Source organism: Diprion similis, chromosome 14, assembly GCF_021155765.1.
Source record: "Diprion similis isolate iyDipSimi1 chromosome 14, iyDipSimi1.1, whole genome shotgun sequence".
Lineage (NCBI taxonomy): Eukaryota > Metazoa > Arthropoda > Insecta > Hymenoptera > Diprionidae > Diprion > Diprion similis.
This window is the reverse complement of record NC_060118.1, coordinates 7,468,808-7,495,297: the sequence shown is the minus strand read 5'-3', so window position 1 is coordinate 7,495,297 and position 26,490 is coordinate 7,468,808. Positions and strand designations below refer to the sequence as shown.

Genomic DNA, 26,490 nt, shown 5'->3' with positions numbered 1-26,490 from the left:
AATTGTTTATGAAAAAAGATTCACGACTCGTTGCGATCACGAAAAAGATTTTTTTAACCCCAAAAGATTATTTTTTCTATTAAGTAAGACGTGTACCAACGGCGTCAAAATCCCCTAGATCGGTGGTGATTAATTGTTGTGACGTTGAATCTGTGTGTGGGAAAAAATGAGCGGGACTTTAAATAACTCACATCACAACTATACACGATGGCGTTATCGAGCAGGGTAGCGTTCGTCAGAAAAATAATTCCCTAACAATATAGGGATTTCTTTAGACAGTTGGTATACATCTCACTTAAAGGCTTTAACCTCGAGAGAAACGGGCGTGGCATTTCGTATGTTCAATGTATGTACGTAGTACAGAGGTAATATATTTTGTATGTAGATACGTAACAGAGCTCATTCGCAACTCGGTAGGTACCTATATTATAAGCCGTGAGGCCTCAGGCTAGGAAATTCGCGAGTAGCTTTATACACGTCCTGAAACAGGTTATACTGAAAAGTGCAAGTCCTACACGTTGCAAATCCGTGCACGTATTTACACTTTATTAACGCGATGTGGATAAAAAGTTCGTGAAAGTCGGGCACGATATAAACGTAAGAGAGAGAGAGAGAGAGAGAGAGAGTGAATGAAGGGGCGGGAAAATATGAAATTGAAAATCTTACAAGACAGCAGATTTTTAGAAGCTCTAAAAAGCAGTATATCAAAAAATCAAAGTATACGTGACATTCGAATATAGATCGCAGTTCGATGATAGTAAATAAAAATTACACAAATCAAATAACGTACCAATAGAAAAACACAACGAGACGAATATTTTGAAGAACTAAATCAGATGCTCATCAAGTTAATCCTGAATATGCAATTTTTATTTTATATCACTGTTGCACTGTATTCAAATTTTGTCAAATTTTTCTTATTATTCTATTCATAGTCATATCACGATACACTAATTACCATTTCCGCGTGAAAGTTGATAACGAAATTGAATTCTATTCTCGTACTCTTGCAGACAATAGCTACTATTATTAAACGACAGTCTATTATCCGCGGTTTTGAATAATTCTTCGATCGAAACCTGTCTCATCGTATTCCATTCCCACCGTTTAAGAATTTTTTTTTCTTCCTTCGTCATCATCATTATCGTCATAATCATCATCATAATTTTTTTTACTATCCGGATTAAATTGCTATTTTCAATCAACTGCGGTATATAAATAAACTCAATTACCTACGGATCCGGAATCAATAAAACCGCATTCATATCTGTAATTTCTGTATCTCGGTTTCACTTCTCCACCCATTTCCTCTCATTTCAATCAATCTCTTTATTTTCTAATTTATTTCCTCCTTTTTTTTTTCTTTTCTTTTTTTTTTTTTTTTTTTTTTTTTTTTGTTATATTTCTTTTTAATTCTTGTCACAGCCACTCTTAAAGCCTCCTTTTTTTATTCAACTCTCCTATTCAATTAACCAACTCGATTGTAAAAAAATCTCGCCATTTCGAGCACCCGTTAATTATTTTCCCATGGCGGCGGGCAAAACCTGCGGAGAAAATTGATACACACCGATATTCGTATCGCAGAAAGTGAGAGTGGTCAAGGCCCACTCGATCTCAACTGCTGTGCGGAAACTATACATTATTTATGTATATATATATATTTATATACTTATATCTCTCGGAGATCAATTCCTAACTAGACTGATTGCGAGTCCGAAGCTTTGATGCTGCGAGCCGTTCGTTTCTACGTTCACTTCTTACCTGCATTTATCTCCCTCTGCTTCTCGGTTTATACCGTATAACTATTTGATTTGATTTTATTTCGTTGCATTTTTTCCTCCTTTTAATATATATATATATATATATGTATATATAAGCTGCCGCACCTTCGTTCTCGATGATCGCAATTTTTTTTTATCACCTCCTATCTTTCTATCTGTATAATTTTTTTTGCACAGATTTTGTTCTTTTTTCTCATTCAATTTGTATACTTAATTAACGTTAAAATGAATTTGAATTCTTATTTTAATTATTAATTTAAGAAAATGGAAGTTAAATTTTTCAACGAATTACTCGTACAGTTTGTGGTTCCATGGATATGAAATTTTTGGTTCGCTTAATTTATGTTTTTATGCTATATTTTTAGATCGATCAATTTTTGCATTCGTAATTTTTCTTTCCTTTTTCGTCGTCCTTATCGTTTGTCACATCAAAATTTCGTCACAAATTTATTCCTGACGTATATACATATATTTATATATATATAAGTTAATATAAATTTTTTTTTTTAATTCTATTCCTTTCTTCTCGAGTCACTGTCAAAATTTTTCTAAAATTCAATTAATATTCTCATTTCTTTAACGCACCTACTAACGACGAATAATCACAATATTACATTAAATATATTCACTAAGAATACTGCGAAGCGAAAGTGTTACAAACGAGCACATATGTATGTACGTATACCTAATACATAATTACTCCATTAATCGATCATATGATCCATACATAATAAATCGTTAGACACTTGCATATTCAGTGCGAAACTTTGATCCTTTCGATTCTACTTTCAATCACCTGCACTTTTGTGATTTCTTATCTATTTTTTTTCTTTTCGTCATTCTTTGATATTAAAAAAATTGAGAGTATATTGAATAATCATGTTGTTCGTTCAGATATGTACATACATGTATGCATGAATTTTTTTTTTTTTTTTTCAACTTGAAACCATGTAAAATAATTTGCAAAAAAAAAAAAAAATAATAATAATAATAATAATCATAACGACAAAGATAAAATAAAATAATCTTTGTCGTTAATAGTGTGGAAAAAAATTGTCCGAGTAACTCTACGGTTTTTTTATACCTATTTGCCTTATTTATTTATTTATTTATTTATTTATTTATTTATTTATTTATTTATCCTAAGGAGATGTATATATATATATGTATATACCTGTGCTGATAATATAGGTGAATTCGGAGAGAAAGCCGACGAAATGACAAAAACTGCTACCGCGCGTAACGGGCAACACCGAACACCGTTAAACTGAAAATTTTCGAGACATCAAAGTGAGCGCTTCGCGCGAGGCTTCCTAACATTTAAGGTAATTTTACCGAGGGCGCGGACCGAATTGCAGGCGACACGACGACGCGTGTGTCAAATTTGGAACAATTATTCATTCATTCATTCATTCGTTCATTCATTCATTCATTCGTTTATTCGTTCGTTCACGCGTAACTCGTTGTTGGATTTTTTTTTCTTTTTTTCAATCTTGTTAAAAAAATTTTTTTTTTTTTTTTCTCGTTCCCGTTGTTTAATTCTCACGACACGTTTGTACATAACTCACGTGTGCACGATATTAGGTATGTAAAAAATTTTATATGCATGTTTATATATGTGTGTGTGTGTGTGTGTGTGTGTGTGTGTGTGTGTGTGTATACATACATAGCTTGGTTACAGAATTTTTTTTTGGCTATTTTTAATTCAGTTATTTTTGTTCGTCTAACTCACGCTGCCGGATTGTTGGATATAAAATAGCACTTTAATCGCGAGTGTGGAATTTTTTTTTTTTTTTTTTTTTTCAAAGCAACGAAACTGTACTCCATATTTTTCTTTCCCTCGGTTCTTTGTTCTTGTGGTTTCGCTGCGAGTGCAAAAAAAAAAAAAAAAAAAAAAAAATCCATGGGAAGGTCGAGTTTTTGAAAATTATTAGTTTTTTTTTTTTTTTTTATCTTTCTTGCTTTTACTATTACTTACCCATTTTCACGAGGTGGGTGAGTGGGTGGAAAATTTTTCTTCCGATAACGAAAAAACTGGATGAATCTGTTACAAGTTTTCACCTCATTTCGTCTGTCTTCCAGTTGCGATCAGTTGCGATCCTGTGTAAGGATAAATAAAATAAATTAAATAAATATATATATATATGTATATACATGTACATGTATGTATATATTTATAACAGGCACTTTTTACCTTATTACCAAATCATTGAATACAGATTCTATACACTTGCGGAATGCTTAAAAGTTCATAAAACGACAAAATGTGTAACAATAACGAAGCGTTTTTTTTTTTTTTTTTTTTTTTTTTTTTTTTTTTTTTTTTTTTTTTTTTTTTTTGTTATTTATTAAAAATTTTAGCGTATGTGCGTTGGAGAGAGAGAGAGAGAGAGAGAGAGAGAGAGAGAGAGAAAAAAGTATCGCTGAAAACGGATGCTTCGGAAAATTTAAACTCCATCTTTTCGCAGAAATTTGTGAATTTTTTTTTTTTCAAAGACAACGTTCTGCGACTCGTTTTGGTCGTTAATTTTTTTTTTTCCTCCTCGTTTATTATTATTTATTTATTTTCGATCGATCTTTCCGTTTACCGAACGGAACTTCGCGTCTTGAAGATTGAGTGACGAAGAAGAAAAAGAAGAGGAAGAGAAAGAAAAAAAAATGAATCCTCTGTTTCGAGCCCATTCACACCCGATAAATAATTCATCGTTTTTTTTTTTTATTCCACACCTTTTTTTACTATACTTTTCTTTTTTTCATACCGTTATTTTCGACGATAGCCGGCATCGAATCGGCGTAATATCTAAAACCAAAACAAAAGAACCAAAAAAAAAAAAAAAAAAAAAAAAAAAAAGAAAAAGAAAAGAAAAGAACACAAAAAAAAACAAAAAAAAAAAAAACAACGAGGTAAAATACGCGTTCACAATGATATATACATGTATAATGTATTGTATATACGTTGGTAAACGCGTGACGGAATTTCGCAACATTTTATACGCACATCGTATGTGTAACTGAAGCCATAACTCAATGTACACATTCACACATTCATTTACACATATATATAAATACATACACGCATACGTAAAACGCACGTATGTACATAATGGTGTATTATGAACCATAAAACATCCTTCAAAGGGAACGAAACGGGCGCGGGAACTCGGCCAGACTACCTATGAGGTTGGAAGTTTTACAGTAACGCAACGTCGTTGGTGTTCAAATCCAGGGTGTTCAGTGTTCATGGAAATTATGGAATCGGAGAATTCTCAGGGAATTTTATATCCCCCTGGAAAAAAAAACTGAAAATCTTAGGGATTTTCATGTCGTATATGGAATATAATAATTTTCATTCTAGGTTCGTTAAAATTTAGACATTTGGTGAGAGAGAAATAATTTTTCTTTCAACTTTCAGGCAATGATCGTTAATCGAGCACTGAAAAATTGCCACAATGAGCTCTGGCTCTAGTCAGATATAAAATATTCTTGTTTTATTAGATTATTGTATGTTTTTCATTTATTGTTTACACGAGAATAAAATGAAATTAAATCATGATTCTTGTTTGGAAGAACTGGAATTCTCAGGGAATTACGATTTCACAAATAACACTGTACACCCCCTTAACGACGGATGTTTAGGAAAAATCGTTTTACTTCATCGCGACCTTATCGATGCCCGAAATTTAGTAAAACATGAGAAACAAAAAATAACCTCATTTCGAAAAGTCAACTTTTTCATTCAATCTTATTCGAAAATTAAAAAATAACCAATTTCTTTCCCACCCGATGGATGATTCGTTACGTTAACGTTGTACCAACTTCAGCCTGGAAGAGTTTTTGTAATTTTTTTTTTTCATTTTTTGATTTTAACTTTTTTTTTTTTTTCTAAACGCGGTACAGTTCGTTTGTTTTAATTTCTCGATTTTTCTTCTTTTCGTTTTCTTGCCTTTATTCAACTCCCCCCCCCCCCCCCCCCCCCCCCCCCCTCTTCGTTGTCCTAATTATTATTATTTTTTTTTCTTAATTTGACTATTTCCTTCTTCCATTTTTTTTCTTTCTTTCTTTCTTTTTACACGCGTTTCGCAATAATCAGCTGAATAATTTCTCATACAACAACTGTTTTTTGATTAAAAATTGCAAGATATGTCGTGCATATTCAAGTTTTACGAATTTTTAACAAATTCCATGTGGAATTGACAAAGAGGAGATCGAAAGCCATACTTTTTACAATCGAATGTAATTAATTTACGCCCCCCCTCCCCCCCCCCCCTCTTTATTCTATTTATGAATTATCATTTCAACTTTTTCCGTTCTTGTGCAAAGAATAAAAAAAAAAGAAAAAAAAAACAAAGCAACATACGTTTTAAAAAGTTCATATCTTTATTATGGTAAATTAAAGTTACGCCATTTTTTCCTTTTCACTCGTAATCTTATTCGATGCGGATAAATACCGTGTGGTGCAATGCAACTTGTGAGTGTTTTTACTTTTTGGATATTTTGTATTGTCGAATTATTTTCGTGATGAATACAAAGTCACTGCGGAATCTGACAACTTCGTCATCGTAATTAATACCGAGGAACTGCTGTGTTAGATTTATACAATTGAACAAATCCGATTTGTTTCGTACAAATTCTCAGAGCTTCTTGTCTTACATTTTTAGCTTCGTCATTTTTTAGTTACAAATGCGTGATAATTTTTTTTTTTTTATCTTCGATTTCTCTCTCTCTCTCTCTCTCTCTCTCTCTCTCTCTCTATTTTTTAATACCGAGGTAATACGAAAAAACCTCCAAATGAATTGAATAAGGATAAAATAACAAGTTCGATCTGTATAAAAAAAATAAATAAACAAATAAAAATGATGGAAAATAAATGAATACTATTTTTTGAAAATGTGATGACTTTAGATGATATGACGATTGAAATTTATACGATAACTAATGATGATGTTAAGGGAAATGTGTAAAATCTTTTTTATTCTGATGATATAGAATTTTTTTATTTTTGAAACGGCTAAAAAAGATTTGATGAAAAATTCCTCCCAACAAAATATATAAATTACGGTAGTATGTGTTCTGAAATAAAAATTTCAATCTCCTACGATGAAAGTGTAAACGCAATGAACCTTTGGCAAAAAATTTCTTTGCGCATACAATTATCATCGCAGAAGATTGAAATTATGAAATTTTTTAAACGTAACTCACTATTCGTAAACGAATTTTTACTCAGTCACGAGCATAACTGCAGTCCCCTCGGTTCTTCTTGTCTTATTATTATTACTTTTTTAATTAATCTATCAAATAAACTCGTCAAATTTATTCAATTAATTTCATTCGTATCGAGTTTTGTATAGTTTTCAAAATGCTAGAATGATCTTGACGAATAACGAATACGAGTCAAACCCGCGCCACGCACAACAACTCACAGATATAAAAATTTCTAATCTTTTTATGCAAATCTCAATTGCAAATAAAATTTTTTTTACGTTAAATTAATTCGTAACTTGGTAATTTTAAATTTTTATAAATTACATATTGAAATCAATAATAATTAATCGAATAATTTATTTTCTTTCTTAAATAATGATCAACATCCAGTGATATAATAATATTTTCAAATAATTCTGATACTCGACGAGTGTATCGCGACGTAGGCGCGTGTCTCGGTAGAACCTTCAGGTAAACTGAAATATACGAGGCAGGTACGTTTAGTTCTTTGCAGTTCTTGTCTCGGTTATAATTCCCCCTCCTCTTCGATCTTTATATCCCAACAGCACGAACTCGACCGCCTCGATTCCCCCACCGATTTCCCACCGCGCTATTTAATCCTTTGCAGTTGATTATTATAACAGTCCTGAGAAATATAATTTTTTTTTTTAAGGATAAAGATTTCAGGACGAGCTGAAGGCGAGCCGGAAGCTAGCCGGAAGCGAGTACTGAAATTATCCGAGCCAAAAAACGGTTTACGGGCATGCCACGTACAATATTTTTTACGTTATGGGCATTGAAAAGCAAAACGAAGAGTGAGGTTATGTCGCGATCTGTTCGACGAAGCTACTTTATTCGGCAGTTTGGGATGCGCACTTCGAACTGCGCATCAAAACTGCGGAATAAAGACTTTATTCCGCAACTTTGTTCGCTGCCGTATAAAGCGTCACTTTACGGTACGAAAACTGCCACAAAAAGTGGACTTTTCAATGCCCATGCCGTAAAAATGGATAATATATATCATAGTTTAGAAAAAATAAAATGACTCACAGTTTTAATAATTGATCAACGATTATTTTATTCATTGTAAACTATATTTATACTGTTTTAAAACTCTACAATATTTACGTCTTCATTTTTATTATTTATGTTTCATTTTTTTAAATATCATAACTATCGTAACGTTTATTATAAGGGCGTGTGATGTGTGAATTCGGATCACGTTCCTTTTCACGCGTGCGCTGGTAAAGGAAACTTGATTTGTATCGCGGAGGAGTGTCGCAATTAAATCATTACAGGTATTGCTACAGGGTATATATATATATATGTATATAATATCATTGGAAGAAAGTCAGCTGTGGGCTGCTCTATAAACTTTCTATGCAATATATACAACTAAACATAGTTGTCTTACCGCTAATATCTATTCCCACCAATAACGCGAGGTTATTTGTCATTTTGGTCTCACGTGACGGCGATTAGACTAATTTTTTTGATTTTTTACTTTTGCATTTGTTTTTTAAATCTCTATTATTTTTCTTTCATCGTGGTTTAAACAAGCTGAGAAATTCCATCGCTCAATCAGTCGCCAGTGTTTTTTTTTTTTTTTTTTTTTTTTTTCTTTTTCCCCTCTTACCTCTTCCGGTAATCCATTTGTTTTCAACCACCGATAAGAAATACCCTCTAAACGCATCGCTTCATGTGAAACCGCCTTAATCGGCGGCCGGAATACACAGAGATTTTTCACGGTCTCGCGGAGAATATACATTTTTTCTTTTTTCTCTTTTTTCTAGCTTCTTTAGTCCCCTCGAGATTCAGCTTTGCGGATTTTCATTCTCTCACGAGAAACAATAGCTGATCAGCTTCTTTGCCCATCGATCCAAACGAACCGTGCACGAATCGAGAATTTTCTACTCTCTTGTATGTGTGTACGTAGTTCGAACTCGATCGAAATCGCGATCCGTTTTTGTTCTCAATATTTTTTCCGATTTTTTACCGTGTAACGAGAAACTTCCAATTAATTATCCTTCGTCTCGTTATTACACTGAAACGTGATCACAAGATTAATATAATAAAATTAAGACTAGATTCAATCAATGTCTGATTTCTTTGGTCATAAATCTTTCAAGTTACAAAAGAGATTTGTATTTAAAGCGAAAGAAATTTAACAATTTTTATTTTTTGATTAATTTCGCCCCCCCCCCCCCCCCCCCCCCCCCCTTTATTTTAAATATACTTGTCACGATTTTTCGCTGGTCAATTTTTGTTAATTTGTCTGTATAAAATAAAATTTGTGAAACTGGAAAAGTAAATATACTGTTAAATAAATGACTAAGTAAATTATAAATCGATCGTGTTAATCAGAGCGTACAGCCGTAAAGATCTCAATTCGATTTTGTCGATTATATTGTCTCTACAATTACTTTATTGTTGTTATTACTATTGTGCATACAAGTTTAACCACGTAAAACTTTAACCTAGAATGTATACCTACATCTCTATATATATATATATATATATAAATAGTAAAATTTCAAATTCTATTATCCACTTAACTTTTATATGGATCGCGAATTTGCGGTGTGCGAGCAATAAAACGGCAGATCGCTGCATTGTAATGAACGTGGCTTGTTGTTAATAGTCCAACCGACACTCCCAGGTTATACTTATTTCTTTTCATCATCGCGTCTCGCGTAATTAGTCGACCTTTATAATTAAAACCATCCAACGCCAGCCTGCGTTTATCCATTAATTAATTTGCTTGTTTCATTTTTTTACAGTGGTAAATCGAATAGTGAAGAATAGTTTTTCAATCATTCAAGACATATAGAAACAAATAGTGGAATTGAAAAGAAAGAAAAAAAAAACGAAATAGTGAATAATTAAATGTTACAATTTAGTAGGTCGATAGAGAAATTTCAATTACAAGCTTTTGATCACTAGATCTAAGATATAATTCAAGTATGAGACTGAAAATATCTAATCCTGTAGAAAGAAACGAACTAAAAAAAAAAAAAAGGAAAAAAACTTGATACGTATATATTTTTTTTAAATTTATTCTCTTATTTTGATTTTTCACTTGCTCGGTTAAATCTCGCGCCTTGTTCATATTGTTGAAATGAAAACGACAAGCGGTAGAATTATGTTAATTTTATTCTGTGTGTCGTTTGAATTTCTCTGGAGAATTTTGTATGTACACACTGCGCGCAGCGTTGCGGAGTGAAAAAATCCACGAAAAATCGAGCAATGAAGTAGAGCACGACGAAACCGTAAGCAGGACATTTGACGAATAGGTTGCATACCTTTATATACTTTAAACCTGACCATACCGTGCGTCCATAAGAAAAATAGCAGAAAATATCCCTAGAAGTCCACAGCTAACAGTGGCCTCCTAGAGACATTTTCTGACAGACAACTAACGGTGGGTTCCTAGAGACATTTTCTGACGGGCAACTAACGGTGGGCTCCTAGGGACATTTTTTGACAGACAGGCAACGGTGGGCTCCTAGGGACATTTTCTGACAGGCAACTAACGGTTGGCTCCTAGGGACATTTTATGACATACAACCAATGGCGGGCTCCTAGGGACATTTTTTGACAGACAGGCAACGGTGGGCTCCTAGGGACATTTTCTGACAGGCAACTAACGGTTGGCTCCTAGGGACATTTTTCAACTGCCAACTAACGCTGGGTTCCTAGGGACATTTTATGACATACAACCAATGGCGGGCTCTTAGGGACATTTTCTTACAGTCGGGATTGGTATTGCGTCGGTTGGTCAATCAGGCGGTAACTGTCAGCCAATAAAATTCGATTGACTTGACGCACGCGCATAAGGTGCGCACTTTTCTCATGGACACACTGTATAACCACGACCCGACTTACTGCGTTGTGAGTGAACCACGATTGTCTCGGATTTAACTGCAGGGCAAAAAACGTTATGATTACAGTTACGCGTGTATAAGGTGGGCCAGGTTAATCTCTCATTGACCGTTAAAAAGTAATACGTGAAATAAACTATATCAAGTATTTAATTTCAAATAGAACGAGAATTTTGGGTATATTTTTTTAATCAAGTTTTCTCCCTACAGTAAAGAAATTACCATAGAAAGAAGAAAATAAAATGAAAGAGAGGGAAAAAAAAAATACCACGAAATGATGTGAAATTTTTTACTCATGTACACGAATTTTTTTTCCCCATCTATCGGAAACAGAAAGATTACAAAACAAGAAGTATTCAACTTTGATGAAGAGATATTTTCAAATACATTATATATTCGACACACAGAAGCAGTTTTTTTTTTTTTATTCTTGACGATATTAATTTATTATTGCCCAACGATTTTTAGCCTGGGAATAGAAAGAAATAATGGAATTGAGCGACGGATTCAGAAATTACGATTCTACCGTATCGGAAGGAATTGCGAGGACGAAACTGCAAACCGCGACTTGCAATTTCATGAAATTAGAGAGCGCGAACCGTGGAGAAGGAAAAGGAACTTCACAGAATGCCGTCTTCCTTCTTCCTTGCATCCTTTTTCCGTCGTTCTATTATAAAGTGTGTGTGTATATATATACTATATACAGGTATAGTATACCTATATTTTTCTCGACGTTGTGTTTTATACACAGCGTGTCAACATTCAGAGCGAAACTCCTTCTATCGTCAGTCCTTATAATTATCCATTATATACACGTACCCGCTGTTTAAACCATAAAGATATTTTTTACGAACGATATAAAAATTTCAACCATGAATTTCCCACCGTCATTGTCGTGCAGAAAAATTTATCTCTTGCAGGTGGTTGAAATTCTCATGAAATTACGAAAAACTTTTTGAGATTCTTGTAAAGAGAGATGGAGCAGAAAAGAAAAATGTTCTCACAATTAGTTTCGTTCAAAAGATTGTATAGAAAAGAAAAACAATTCATTTCTGTGGTAAAAGAAGGGGAAAAAAAAAAGTTGTCTTTAGTCTGCAATTATGATTTCAAAATTACCATCAATTTACTGAAAAATCAGCAATACAGGAAAAATGAAAAATTAAGGAAACGGAGAATCATCCATGCATGTGGAAGATCTGAAAAGAAAAAAAAAAAAGAAATTTCGTAACGAAAAGCTACGTTCATTAATTACGACATTATGCCGTGAAAAAAAATTTCTCCTCCGTGTTTGAAGACGGATGTACATATTATGTGATGAAGAACAGAAGATAGCATTGTGTTCCGGAGGCTTATTTAGCCTGTAGAAGCCATTTACCCTGTGTTTACATACTCCCACGGTGTTTGTACTCCACTTATTCGTCCAATGACATTCCGCGCTGTTGAATTTTTTTATTTATTTCCTCTCTTCGCCTCTTCGCGCAAAACTTGTGCTAAAATTCGTCACCTTCGTCTATGCGACTTCTTCCCCTCGAGGAAACCTCGATGATAATTATTATTTGCATTTGAAAGACGACGATAATTTGCACGCACGAAAAACGGCAATTATCATTGTCTTTTCACTATAGTATACAATTCCGCCGTTTGTCCTTCGAATGTGCGAAGAATAATACATTTTGCAGAGCTGGTAGATCGCCTAGTTGCCATTACAAAAAAAAAAAAAAAAAAAAAAAAAAAAAAAAACTACAATAACAACCAAAATTGAAAGTTTTAAATGCCACAATTTTAATTTTTCTAATCGTTGTTAGTTGAAATCCAGAATTTTGACTAGATTCTGCAATAGCTTTAGTCGCCATTTTGAATTTATAGGAGATTTTTTTTTTTTATCAATTGACGCAGTAATTTACAACTTTCGATTACAAATGGTCATAACAAAATTTGTAGTAAATTTAAATCTCTGCGACTTTGTTCGTAACAGTTTTTTTTCTGCGATCGATGTTTTCCGATTTAAACCATAGATTCAAGATGGCGGAGAAAAAGACTCCTGCAGAATCTGGTCGAAATTGTGGATTCGTACTAAAAATTGTAGGTATTTAAAAATAGCAATTTTAAATGTATGTTGTTACACATTCCGACGGATCTAAGTATCGCTCTAAGGCGTACCCATCCAGCAAGACTCGGCGCTAGAAACTAAGGCAAAAAACTGAAATCCACGGAGGAAAAGAAAGAAAAATATACAACGTGTGAACCGCGATCTGGATGTTAAAACCCGCTTTCTCAAGTGGGTCTAGGTCGTGGGATGAGGTCGACGCACGCCAAGAAACCGCCGTTCATAAGTAGACGACCGATATTATTTTTACCCATAGAATTTATATCGGGCCTGAATGTGGAAACACGCCACCTCGGAGCCTACAGATAGGCAACTGGGAGTAGCAATTTCGTTCGTAAGTTGGCATACATGAAAGCATCAAGGCGACCTAACCTCAAAATTTTTGAATAGAATATGTATTCAGATTATTAGAAGGCTTTGAATATTGTGAAAAATGTTATTTGTTAAATCAAATAAATCTACCGAAGGTTAGTCGACACGGAAATTTATTCATTTATTTATTGATTTTCATAGAGTGATTAGACAATGAGGTTTTCTATAGAGTTTTTTAATCTGGTTCGATGAAAATCCTTATTTTCTAATCAACACACTAAAGAAATCAATAAATTATTAAACTTCAGCGTCACCTCACCTTGATGAAATTTATTTGATTTCATAAATTACGTTTTTCACCGTATTCCTAATGATCGGATTACATATTTTGATTTAAAAGTTTGAGGTTGGGTCGTCTTATCGCTTTCATGTGTGCCAACTAACAAACGAAATTGTAACGCCCGGTTGCCTGTTTGTAGGCGGTAAGGTAGCTTCTTTTCACGCTTGTACCCGCTACCGATGGCCACTCAGTTACAAATAATCGATTCATTGATTAATCGAGTCCAAAAAAACTAATCGACATGACTCGATTGAATCGGTAAAGATTAATCGATTAGCCGATTATTTCGTATTTGTTTGAAACCAAAATTTCGTAAATTTCAGTATCGGAAAAGTTTTCTGATAATTTGTAGCTTCATTAAAAATATTATTTCAATTTCAGGTGAAAATATTCACTTATCTGTCACTTATTATATCAAATATGCAACTTATTGTTAGTATGTAAGAAAATGATAATAATTGGTACTTTAATTACACAAATTGACATTCTATTGCGTCGTTCACGGTAGTAAAAAAACCAAAAACCGATTGTGAGAATAAATAATCGAGTTTGAAAAATAATCGGTTATAACCGTAATTAGAATATTCTTGGTAATTTTTAATGCCCGGTACGTGATTCGTACATCCGCACCGGACACCATCGATCATTGCAATTTGCGTTACAGCGGCACTGAGAGTTTAACCAGAGAATTATTTATGTACACAATTTATGCCTAATCCTCGCTAAACGATCAAGTAAACGTTGTTCGGATTAACAACGGTGATAATCTCGTTGCGTAATCGTAGTGTTTTTTTGAACTTTTCCTCACGGACGACGAAAGAAAAACGAAAAGAAAATAAAGGAAACGAAAAAACATTGGCATTTTTTTTAGCAGTAATTGTTCTACTGTTGTCAGAAGACGCGTATTTCATGATTTTTTCGATCTTATCTTACAGGAGGAATATATAGCCGAAAATATCCGATGGACGGCCATCGACTATTTCAACAACGCGGTTGTCGTCGAACTTCTCGAGGGCAAAAGGCCGCCGGGACTTTTCCTGGTCCTCGATGATGTCTGCGCTACTTTGCACGGCGGTAGCGCCGGAGCTGATGCAGATTTGCAAAAGGTATACCCCTATACAATATAATAAATTGCGAATCGCCATTTTTTCCTCTTTATATTCGATTCCATAAATTGACTTGTTATTCGAATTCATTCGTGTCTATAAGGTATCTGATTCGAATAGAAAGTTTCACTCAGTTTCTTTTTTTGCTTTCGTTTTATTTTACACTACCTTACCCTCCATTTTTTCAGAAATTATCGGGGTCAGCTCATGGTCATGCTCATTTCCAAAACACCGGTGATGGTTTTGCGGTTTTGCATTACGCTGGAATTGTGAGCTATTCGGTAGAGGGATTCTGCGACAAAAATCGGGACGTTCTGTTTCCAGATCTTATCGAACTGATGAGAACCAGTACAAAGTGAGTATATCATTATACATTGCTGTAATAATATATACAGTATGATTTGGTATTTTCATAAGAAAAAATTTCATTCTCTAGTACAGGAAACAATCGGGTCATATTTTTTTCTTATTCGTTAAAGAGACATAGAAAACGAGAGAAAGAGAGAGAGAAAGAAAAACAAATCGTATGTAATTTTGGGTACATTGTATAACAAGTAATTGAATTTTACTAGTAATTGATTTTGTGTTCAATGTAAAGATATTCTATAATTCAATTTGTACTCAAATGAGAAAGGAAAAAAAAAAATTTGACTCGACTGTTTGTAATTTGTAATTTGTATGATTTATGAGCGCGTAAAGTCTTTTGTCTTCTTTTTTTAATGTTTTTGTCGATTAATGCCTGACCGTGTTTTTCTAAATTCCAACAGCCCTCTGGTGAGAGAACTTTTTCCACCCGACGTAAGAACGGCGGCGGACAAGACGAAGACGTTGAAATCGAGACCCACGACAGCCGGAAGTAAGATTCGAAATCAGGCCAGTAGACTGGTCAGTCAGTTAATGAAATGCATGCCTCATTACATCCGATGCATAAAACCGAACGAGACGAAAAGGCCCAGGGATTGGGACCAGCTGCGAGTCAAACACCAGGTAATTGTTACCCGGAACCAGAATTTCATCAAGTATGAAATATCGTTGAGCATATCATCATTTTACAATATTTACAAAATGATTTTATCGCATTGATTTGATTTTAGAACAGTATCTTACAAATCACGATACCAAACCTTTTCGCAGAAAGGACTTAGATTATTTTTGTCCTTTATACAAAGTTGTTGAAGCAAATTTTCTGAATCCCCCGACACAACATCTTAACACTCAAAAACTCACTACTCAATTCCAGGTTGAGTATCTTGGTCTCAAGGAGAATATCCGAGTTCGCAGAGCTGGATTCGCCTACAGAAGACCGTTCGCCAAATTCCTTCACAGGTATGCCATACTCACAAAGGAAACCTGGCCCAGTTGGCAGGGCGACCAGAAACAGGGCGTCGAACATATCCTGGCAAGCGTCAGAATGGACAGGGGCCAGTACCAGCTCGGAAAGACTAAACTCTTCATCAAAGCGCCTGAGAGTGTGAGTATGCATTACGATGACCATTTTTCACGCGCTTCGTGTCTTTGAAATAAAAGTTTACAGACTTCCGTGATTATGTTTTTTAATGGTTTGTTAACATGAAGATGAATTTGTACAAGAATATACTGATTTTCATCTAGATAATAATAATTATATGCAGTATCTTCCATAACACTGCTGAGTAGATTCATTGCGCCGAGGGTTACACTAGAACAGAATTAAAAGTCGAGATTTATTCCATAGCTGTTCATGCTGGAGGAGGCAAGAGACCGGAAGTACAACGCGTACGCAAGAGTAATACAAAAGGCATTCAAAAAGTACTTTGCCAGGAAGCGACAGAACAAGCAGAAGCAGGAAGCTGCCTCTCTTCTATTCGGTCATAAGCAGAGGCGACGGGCTAGTCTGAACAGAAACTTTGTTGGCGATTACATCGGCCTGGATAGCAAACCAGTAACCATGTCGTTGATCGGCAGACGAGAGAAGGTCGGCTTTGCTGAGATCGTCAAAAAGTATGACAGACGGTTCAAGGTACGATCACTGGTTCAGTTAAATTGGAATTCTACGCGAAACCTTAACTTTGATCACCCAATCCTTCCCCAACAACGTTTTTCTCAGCTTCAATTGTTCATGTTTATTTATTCACGCTTTCAGCCATGCAGAAGGGATCTCATACTTACGGGAAAGTGTCTTTTGCTCATCGGTAGAGAGCAGATCAAGAAAGGACTCGATAAGGGTCGATGGGTCGAAGTTATTAAGCGAAAACTACCGCTCGACCAAATCAGCCACGTCAGCTTCAGTACTCTCCAGGTTTGCGCACTTACATATTTTCTCAGATTTTACCTTTTATCACTGAGCAATGAAATAGACGACTATCATTTCTTTCGTTGCAAGCAATTTCTGTCATGAAATGAAATATGTTCTAAAAAAATCTTGCTAATACCTCTGAATATTTCTATTACTATTCTTTTTATTAAGATTAAATTAGCTTGTTAATTTATTATGCGAACACTAATTGCACACAGCGTTCGATCATTGTTGAGCACTTCTTGGGAAAAAACGTGATCCACTTAATGTATCTCACTAAGTCTAGGCGATAAGGTCTGACCTAGGTTCTCACATAGTAATTTGTCTAATTGATCACTGCTTAATGCGATTTGTCACTCTTCAATTTAATCTTCATACCGTGAGTCGCTTATCTGATAATAATACTTCTTTCAGGATGGATTTTTAATTATACACACCAGAGATGACTATGCCAGTCTACTTGAGCTGGTATTCAAGACTGAATTCTTGTCGGTATTAAGCAAAAATTACCTCACCGAGACTGGACACAATTTAAACATCAGGTTTAATAACAAGTAAGGATTCATTATTTGCAGTTTTTTTTTTTTTTCTCTTGGGCAAAACGAAAAAGAAAAGATATAGAAGTACTAAAAGAAATACCACAGTAAAAATTTTTCGGCTCAGAAATCATAACTGATCAATTTTTTTTGCGCTATTTCTATTTCAGCTTAGAGTTTAAAGTGAAAAAAGAAGGATGGGGTGGCGGCGGCACCAGGCAAATAAAATTTTCTGAGAGTCACGTCGGCGATAAGGAAATATTGAAACCCAGCGGAAAGGTCTTGAACGTTATTGTCGGGCCTGGATTACCTAGCACAACCAGTGAGTATTTTGCGCTTTCGTAATGGTGGAAAAAAAAAACTATCGATTGTCCGAGTATTGACACAGCTTGACCGATCTCAAAACACTTGCAGAACCAAATTCAACTGCAACATCTGCCATGCCGACTACTAGGCCAACAAATCATGCCAGATCGATGGCAAATAGACCTCGGGCGGAACCTCCTATCTCGAATTCATCTGTGAGGCAAATGTCATCTGTAGCCCCGACACGACCTTTACATGCCCCGAGTCGAATTGCCCCAGTACCCCAGCAGAGCAGACCTTCCCTGCCTCCGAATCGACCCAATTTACAGCCCAGCAAAGCGGCTCATCCCACAACGAAGACGGAAAATCCCAAGAAGCTTGTCACCACTGGCGTACCGATAATGGGGATGCTTTTGAACACAGGTGCTGCTCCAAAAGGTATCAAATGATCCAAATTTTCTTACGCTACAAAACTGGTAGACTGATGCAGAGTTTGCGTTCAATTTCTACCGTAATGTATTTGTTTCGTTGGCGCATCGCGCAAATTGATTCTCTGCGAATCATTACAAATTGATTTTTGATAATGTGATGTATATATTGAAACTTTCTTCAATTTGATTATCTTCAGCTCTACTTTTAAGACTTACGATCAATCATTTCTTTGTTTCGATAGTTTGTCGATAAGATTAATAGGTTGATTTCTCTTTGAGATATCTAAAATGTGAGTTTTATAACAGGGTTGATTCGAGCACCGCCGCCTCCGACGAGTCCAGCGCCACCCAATCAGCCGACGGTGCACAGTGCTTTCCGATTACCAAATGTAGGCAATGGGAATAGTCAAAAAAGGGAAGCAGGCAGTTCTGCACCCACTCAAAGAGCACCGATCGGTGCCAGATCAGGGCCAAACGCGAGAATGGCACAGAGAGCACTTCCAGCCACCCCAAACATGCCTGCGCCGAAACCACCTACTCCTAGTTTACCGAAGGTCAAAGCTCTCTACGATTACAGTCCGCAGGATTTGGATGAACTCGGATTTCAAGAGGGATCCATCATTGAGGTGATAAAAGAACGTGAGTAGCAATCAGTGGCTGGTATGCCTGTTTTAGTTACTCGCAGTTCGATTGGACTAAGCGTCACAAAATTTTTTCATTCTAAAAACAGTCGAGAAGTAGAAGAATCGACGAAAAACGTGACGGGTAAAAGTGGTTTTAACGCACTGTTGTAAACAGAAGTTGTGGTATTGATTTTTGTACTATTATTACTCTATCTACTGCGCTGAGTAAAATTAAAGTTGGCGGGTGTGGCCTTTTCTTTTCCTTCCACAATTCAGGAATGATAATGAATTTTTTTATTTTTCACTTCAGATCAAGGAGGATGGTGGATGGGGAGACTGAATGGTAAACAGGGATTATTTCCCTCAAACTACGTAGAGAAGATTAGGAGTAATTGAAGCTGCAGGTTTATAGGACTCGCATCTAGACTGACCGGTTGTATAAAATTATAATGTTAAAAAGGAAACATGATGTCTAATTTCATAGACTCGTGCTACTTTGAATATAGGTATATTTATTGTATGTAGATCCATAGTATGATGTATATTATAAGATGAATCAAGTATTGGATCGTGTATTGCAGGATAAACACGTTTCATACACGTATACGCATGCTTATAATTATAGCCCGAGTCACTGCCGTAGTGAAAAGGAATTTTTATTAAATCAGAGCTCTGTTCTCGGTGAATGAATTTTCGTCAATTTAATTTTAAATGGCGTGAAATATTGGTGTATGTGTATTTTCTAAACAATGATTCAACGTCTTTTAATAAATGAACTCTTTCCAATTGAGTTCCATTCGAAATCTTGGAAGAATGAATTTATTAACTAATATTCGTTTACTGGATAATTTAATATCTATGGTAGTTTATTCGTTTGTCAATCCACCGGGGGTAGTAAGATCGTTTTAGGTATGTAGATTATTCCAAATGTTATATAATTGCGCTATAAAGCAGCGCAGTACGTTATAGAAACTGCTTTTAATTTTGAGGTAAATTAGGATTATAAGTAATTAAATTATACATACCCAGATAATGATTCCAAAGATAGCCAAATTATTCCTCCCAGATCATTTTTACCACTTTTTCAAATTACTATAACGGATCGCCATCATCTTATTCCGAGACAGATGAAGATTTCCGTTACGAATTTTCACAACACGGTTCAGTGTTGTTCTTTGACCTGATCATGATAGTGGGTAATTGAATCTTACAATAATACAGATTAATTATTAATAATTAATTATATTGGATAAGTTCGTGTGAGTAGATCGATTTACATGTATTTACCTTGTAGTGCCTTTCTAAAAAGTGATTACCTGTACAGTCATTTATTCCATAGTTATAATCGATGTTAAATTTAGTACATTGTCGTAAAGTGCGCCAATGCGAACACCAAATGTAAATATTGTTATACAAATTGAGTATTTCGCGTATTATAAGATACGCACGTGCTATTTAATTCATGTAAAGTTTGTGACAGATGAATGAAATATATTATTCCTACCTCATTAATTTTTCAAATTATACGTTTTGTTAACGACAGAATTGACTTGATATAGGTATATACGTGCGTAAGATTGAACGATAATAATGATTGGGTAGGCACAATCTATGGGGGAAGAATGGTGGATCCTTTTAAAATCGTTTCTAGATCCGAGGAGGTCAGCCATCTGTTTTTTTTGCGATATTTCGAGTACAAAACTTTTTCTACTCAGAATCGATTTGTGGGCATTCAGTGATGAAAACCTAAGAAATTAGAACTACAGAGTGACTACAGTTGGGAAAGTGTTGGATCTATCATGCGATGAAAGAATAGGAAGAGTAATAAGAATAAGTCTTTGATACTCTTGCAAAATAACGTCGATATAGCATTTCAAATTTGTTTTAATTATTTTCTGAAGTCTGTGAAAGATGAATTATTAAAATCTCAGTGAATGACATTTTCTGCTTTCTGATTTTTGGGGCCGAAAATGTGCTGTCTTGATATAATTTGAAATGCTCCTTCTGCACTAAGCAGAACACAACCAGGGGAAACCAGAAATTGCGTTTGAAACCTCGTAGGACAAATGACTGAGTGAAATCGAATGAAATCTGTGGTTATCTCTGGATGGAGTAACCATCGCATTCGCGAGTGATAATTGTTTGACTCTGATCCGATTCAGAAGACTCCTTCTGAGCCGATTCGACCCCAAGGACTGTGAAGAAGATGCTAAAAGCATCGATGAAGCATTATTCAACATTTAAAAAAATTGAAGCAAAAATAAGATTTAATGCACTTGTTTATTCATTGCAACAGAGATTACATGAAGTGGTAGAAATACCAAGTCATACACATCGAATCATGGGAAAGTGCGGTGCAGATGGAAAGTCGGTCGAATCTTGAAATACGCAGACAGACTACAATGACGCATTGATGATTTTTTATTTATGATAACTAGCGCAACTGAAACATTTCATTCTCTAAATGAAATTATGTCTGTGAAAGTTCTGTTGCCTCCTATTATAAACAAGGATATTATTTTCAAAAATGTTTTTGAATTTCGTTTTGTCTTTCACTTCGGAACTATGCCGGAGCTTGTTGAAAGACTATGTACTAACAATCAGTGACTTGTATTAGAGTGAAGACATGCTCGATAGAGTGAAACTGAGTTACATCAGAATCTTATAGTAATATAGTGAGATTTTCCTTCCACTCGTCTTCAAAAACTGAATGCAAATCTAGTGGTTCTCGGAATTCTAACTCTTGATCGGTCGCTCGCAGCGTATTGGGACTGCGCTTAATCAATTCCTCTCATAAAATTACGTCGGAATAGTGCCTCAAAAAATTCATTCCGGCACTTTTCAAAGTCGTCAAGATTTTCGCCGAAAATCCGAAGGGGTAAGCCTTACTTTTTTGGTCATTTTCGGAGCCGAGAATTTTTCGTCTCAAAATCGATCAGTATGACAATCTTTAAAGTAATTCGACCACAAGAAACTCGGAGAACACATCAAAAATAGCGTAGGACCAGCAGCAGAGAAATGACGATGAAAATCTGCAGTTTTTCGGCTGTAACTTTGCAGGTGTTGCTCGCAGCGTATCGGGACTGCGATTAATCGATTCCTCTCGCAAAATCACGTCGGAATAGAACCCTAAAGAATTAATTGCAGCACTTTTCAAAGTCGTCGAAATTTTCGCCAAAAATGCAAAGGGGTTAGCCTTGGATTTTTTTTGGTCGAAAAATCTTTTGTCTGGGAATCGATCCGTATGACGCTTTTTAGACTAATTCGACGCCCAGGAACTCAGAAAACACGTGAAAAATAGCCTAGGACCAGCAGCGGAGAAATGACGATGAAAATCTGCAGTTTTTCGGCTGTAACTTTGCAGGTGTTGCTCGCAGCGTATCGGGACTGCGATTAATCGATTCCTCTCGCAAAATCACGTCGGAATAGTACCCTAAAGAATTAATTGCAGCACTTTTCAAAGTCGTCGAAATTTTCGCCAAAAATGCAAAGGGGTTAGCCTTGGATTTTTTTTGGCCGAAAAATCTTCTGTCTGGGAATCGATCCGTATGACGCTTTTTAGACTAATTCGACGCCCAGGAACTCAGAAAACACGTGAAAAATAGCCTAGGACCAGCAGCGGAGAAATGACGATGAAAATCTGCAGTTTTTCGGCTGTAACTTCGCAGGTGTTGCTCGCAGCGTATCGGGACTGCGATTAATCGATTCCTCTCGCAAAATCACGTCGGAATAGTACCCTGAAGAATTAATTGCAGCACTTTTCAAAGTCGTCGAAATTTTCGCCAAAAATGCAAAGGGGTTAGCCTTGGATTTTTTTTGGCCGAAAAATCTTTGGTCTGGGAATCGATCCGTATAACGCTTTTTAGACTAATTCGACGCCCAGGAACTCAGAAAACACGTGAAAAATAGCCTAGGACCAGCAGCGGAGAAATGACGATGAAAATCTGCAGTTTTTCGGCTGTAACTTTGCAGGTGTTGCTCGCAGCGTATCGGGACTGCGATTAATCGATTCCTCTCGCAAAATCACGTCGGAATAGTACCCTAAAGAATTAATTGCAGCACTTTTCAAAGTCGTCGAAATTTTCGCCAAAAATGCAAAGGGGTTAGCCTTGGATTTTTTTTGGCCGAGGAATCTTTTGTCTGGGAATCGATCCGTATGACGCTTTTAAGACTAATTCGACGCCCAGGAACTCAGAAAACACGTGGAAAATAGCCTAGGACCAGCAGCGGAGAAATGACGATGAAAATCTGCAGTTTTTCGGCTGTAACTTTGCAGGTGTTGCTCGCAGCGTATCGGGACTGCGATTAATCGATTCCTCTCGCAAAATCACGTCGGAATAGTACCCTAAAGAATTAATCGCAGCACTTTTCAAAGTCGTCGAAATTTTTGCCAAAAATGCAAAGGGGTTAGCCTTGGATTTTTTTTGGCCGAAAAATCTTTTGTCTGGGAATCGATCCGTATGACGCATTTTAGACTGATTCGACGCCCAGGAACTCAGAAAACACGTGAAAAATAGCCTAGGACCAGCAGCGGAGAAATGACGATGAAAATCTGCAGTTTTTCGGCTGTAACTTTGCAGGTGTTGCTCGCAGCGTATCGGGACTGCGATTAATCGATTCCTCTCGCAAAATCACGTCGGAATAGTACCCTAAAGAATTAATCGCAGCACTTTTCAAAGTCGTCGAAATTTTTGCCAAAAATGCAAAGGGGTTAGCCTTGGATTTTTTTTGGCCGAAAAATCTTTTGTCTGGGAATCGATCCGTATGACGCTTTTTAGACTGATTCGACGCCCAGGAACTCAGAAAACACGTGAAAAATAGCCTAGGACCAGCAGCGGAGAAATGACGATGAAAATCTGCAGTTTTTCGGCTGTAACTTTGCAGGTGTTGCTCGCAGCGTATCGGGACTGCGATTAATCGATTCCTCTTGCAAAATCACGTCGGAATAGTACCCTAAAGAATTAATTGCAGCACTTTTCAAAGTCGTCGAAATTTTCGCCAAAAATGCAAAGGGGTTAGCCTTGGATTTTTTTTGGCCGAAAAATCTTTTGTCTGGGAATCGATCCGTATGACGCTTTTTAGACTAATTCGACGCCCAGGAACTCAGAAAACACGTGAAAAATAGCCTAGGACCAGCAGCGGAGAAATGACGATGAAAATCTGCAGTTTTTCGGCTGTAACTTTGCAGGTGTTGCTCGCAGCGTATCGGGACTGCGATTAATCGATTCCTCTCGCAAAATCACGTCGGAATAGTACCCTAAAGAATTAATTGCAGCACTTTTCAAAGTCGTCGAAATTTTCGCCAAAAATGCAAAGGGGTTAGCCTTGGATTTTTTTTCGGCCGAAAAATCTTCTGTCTGGGAATCGATCCGTATGACGCTTTTTAGACTAATTCGACCCCCAGGAACTCAGAAAACACGTGAAAAATAGCCTAGGACCAGCAGCGGAGAAATGACGATGAAAATCTGCAGTTTTTCGGCTGTAACTTTGCAGGTGTTGCTCGCAGCGTATCGGGACTGCGATTATTCGATTCCTCTCGCAAAATCACGTCGGAATAGTACCCTAAAGAATTAATTGCAGCACTTTTCAAAGTCGTCGAAATTTTCGCCAAAAATGCAAAGGGGTTAGCCTTGGATTTTTTTTGGCCGAAAAATCTTTTGTCTGGGAATCGATCCGTATGACGCTTTTTAGACTAATTCGACGCCCAGGAACTCAGAAAACACGTGAAAAATAGCCTAGGACCAGCAGCGGAGAAATGACGATGAAAATCTGCAGTTTTTTGGCTGTAACTTTGCAGGTGTTGCTCGCAGCGTATCGGGACAGCGATTATTCGATTCCTCTCGCAAAATCACGTCGGAATAGTACCCTGAAGAATTAATCGCAGCACTTTTCAAAGTCGTCGAAATTTTTGCCAAAAATGCAAAGGGGTTAGCCTTGGATTTTTTTTTGCCGAAAAATCTTTTGTCTGGGAATCGATCCGTATGACGCTTTTTAGACTCATTCGACGCCCAGGAACTCAGAAAACACGTGAAAAATAGCCTAGGACCAGCAGCGGAGAAATGACTATGAAAATCTGCAGTTTTTCGGCTGTAACTTTGCAGGTGTTGCTCGCAGCGTATCGGGACTGCGATTAATCGATTCCTCTCGCAAAATCACGTCGGAATAGTACCCTAAAGAATTAATTGCAGCACTTTTCAAAGTCGTCGAAATTTTCGCCAAAAATGCAAAGGGGTTAGCCTTGGATTTTTTTTGGCCGAAAAATCTTTTGTCTGGGAATCGATCCGTATGACGCTTTTTAGACTAATTCGACGGCAGGAACTCAGAAAACACGTGAAAAATAGCCTAGGACCAGCAGCGGAGAAATGACGATGAAAATCTGCAGTTTTTTGGCTGTAACTTTGCAGGTGTTGCTCGCAGCGTATCGGGACAGCGATTATTCGATTCCTCTCGCAAAATCACGTCGGAATAGTACCCTGAAGAATTAATCGCAGCACTTTTCAAAGTCGTCGAAATTTTTGCCAAAAATGCAAAGGGGTTAGCCTTGGATTTTTTTTTGCCGAAAAATCTTTTGTCTGGGAATCGATCCGTATGACGCTTTTTAGACTCATTCGACGCCCAGGAACTCAGAAAACACGTGAAAAATAGCCTAGGACCAGCAGCGGAGTAATGACGATGAAAATCTGCAGTTTTTCGGCTGTAACTTTGCAGGTGTTGCTCGCAGCGTATCGGGACTGCGATTAATCGATTCCTCTCGCAAAATCACGTCGGAATAGTACCCTAAAGAATTAATCGCAGCACTTTTCAAAGTCGTCGAAATTTTTGCCAAAAATGCAAAGGGGTTAGCCTTGGATTTTTTTTGGCCGAAAAATCTTTTGTCTGGGAATCGATCCGTATGACGCTTTTTAGACTAATTCGACGCCCAGGAACTCAGAAAACACGTGAAAAATAGCCTAGGACCAGCAGCGGAGAAATGACGATGAAAATCTGCAGTTTTTCGGCTGTAACTTTGCAGGTATTGCTCGCAGCGTATCGGGACTGCGATTAATCGATTCCTCTCGCAAAATCACGTCGGAATAGTACCCTAAAGAATTAATTGCAGCACGTTTCAAAGTCGTCGAAATTTTCGCCAAAAATGCAAAGGGGTTAGCCTTGGATTTTTTTCGGCCGAAAAATCTTTTGTCTGGGAATCGATCCGTATGACGCTTTTTAGACTAATTCGACGCCCAGGAACTCAGAAAACACGTGAAAAATAGCCTAGGACCAGCAGCGGAGAAATGACTATGAAAATCTGCAGTTTTTCGGCTGTAACTTTGCAGGTGTTGCTCGCAGCGTATCGGGACTGCGATTAATCGATTCCTCTCGCAAAATCACGTCGGAATAGTACCCTAAAGAATTAATTGCAGCACTTTTCAAAGTCGTCGAAATTTTCGCCAAAAATGCAAAGGGGTTAGCCTTGGATTTTTTTTGGCCGAAAAATCTTTTGTCTGGGAATCGATCCGTATGACGCTTTTTAGACTAATTCGACGGCAGGAACTCAGAAAACACGTGAAAAATAGCCTAGGACCAGCAGCGGAGAAATGACGATGAAAA

The 26,490-nt window shown here is 36.5% G+C and overlaps 1 protein-coding gene across 1 annotated transcript in view; it reads left to right on the top strand.

The window, feature by feature from the left end:
* LOC124414517 (unconventional myosin-Ie-like) overlaps positions 1-20,381 on the top strand; it is a 44,190-nt gene extending 23,809 nt beyond the window's left edge. Inside the window, exons 11-21 of the mRNA XM_046895473.1 lie at positions 14,559-14,729; positions 14,918-15,084; positions 15,497-15,716; positions 15,970-16,200; positions 16,444-16,728; positions 16,852-17,007; positions 17,419-17,558; positions 17,711-17,862; positions 17,955-18,284; positions 18,584-18,916; positions 19,211-20,381. Of these exons, the coding sequence (XP_046751429.1) occupies positions 14,559-14,729; positions 14,918-15,084; positions 15,497-15,716; positions 15,970-16,200; positions 16,444-16,728; positions 16,852-17,007; positions 17,419-17,558; positions 17,711-17,862; positions 17,955-18,284; positions 18,584-18,916; positions 19,211-19,296 (2,271 nt within the window). The 3' untranslated portion in view covers positions 19,297-20,381. The remainder of the gene's footprint in view (positions 1-14,558; positions 14,730-14,917; positions 15,085-15,496; positions 15,717-15,969; positions 16,201-16,443; positions 16,729-16,851; positions 17,008-17,418; positions 17,559-17,710; positions 17,863-17,954; positions 18,285-18,583; positions 18,917-19,210) is intronic.
* The last annotated feature ends 6,109 nt before the right edge of the window (positions 20,382-26,490 follow it).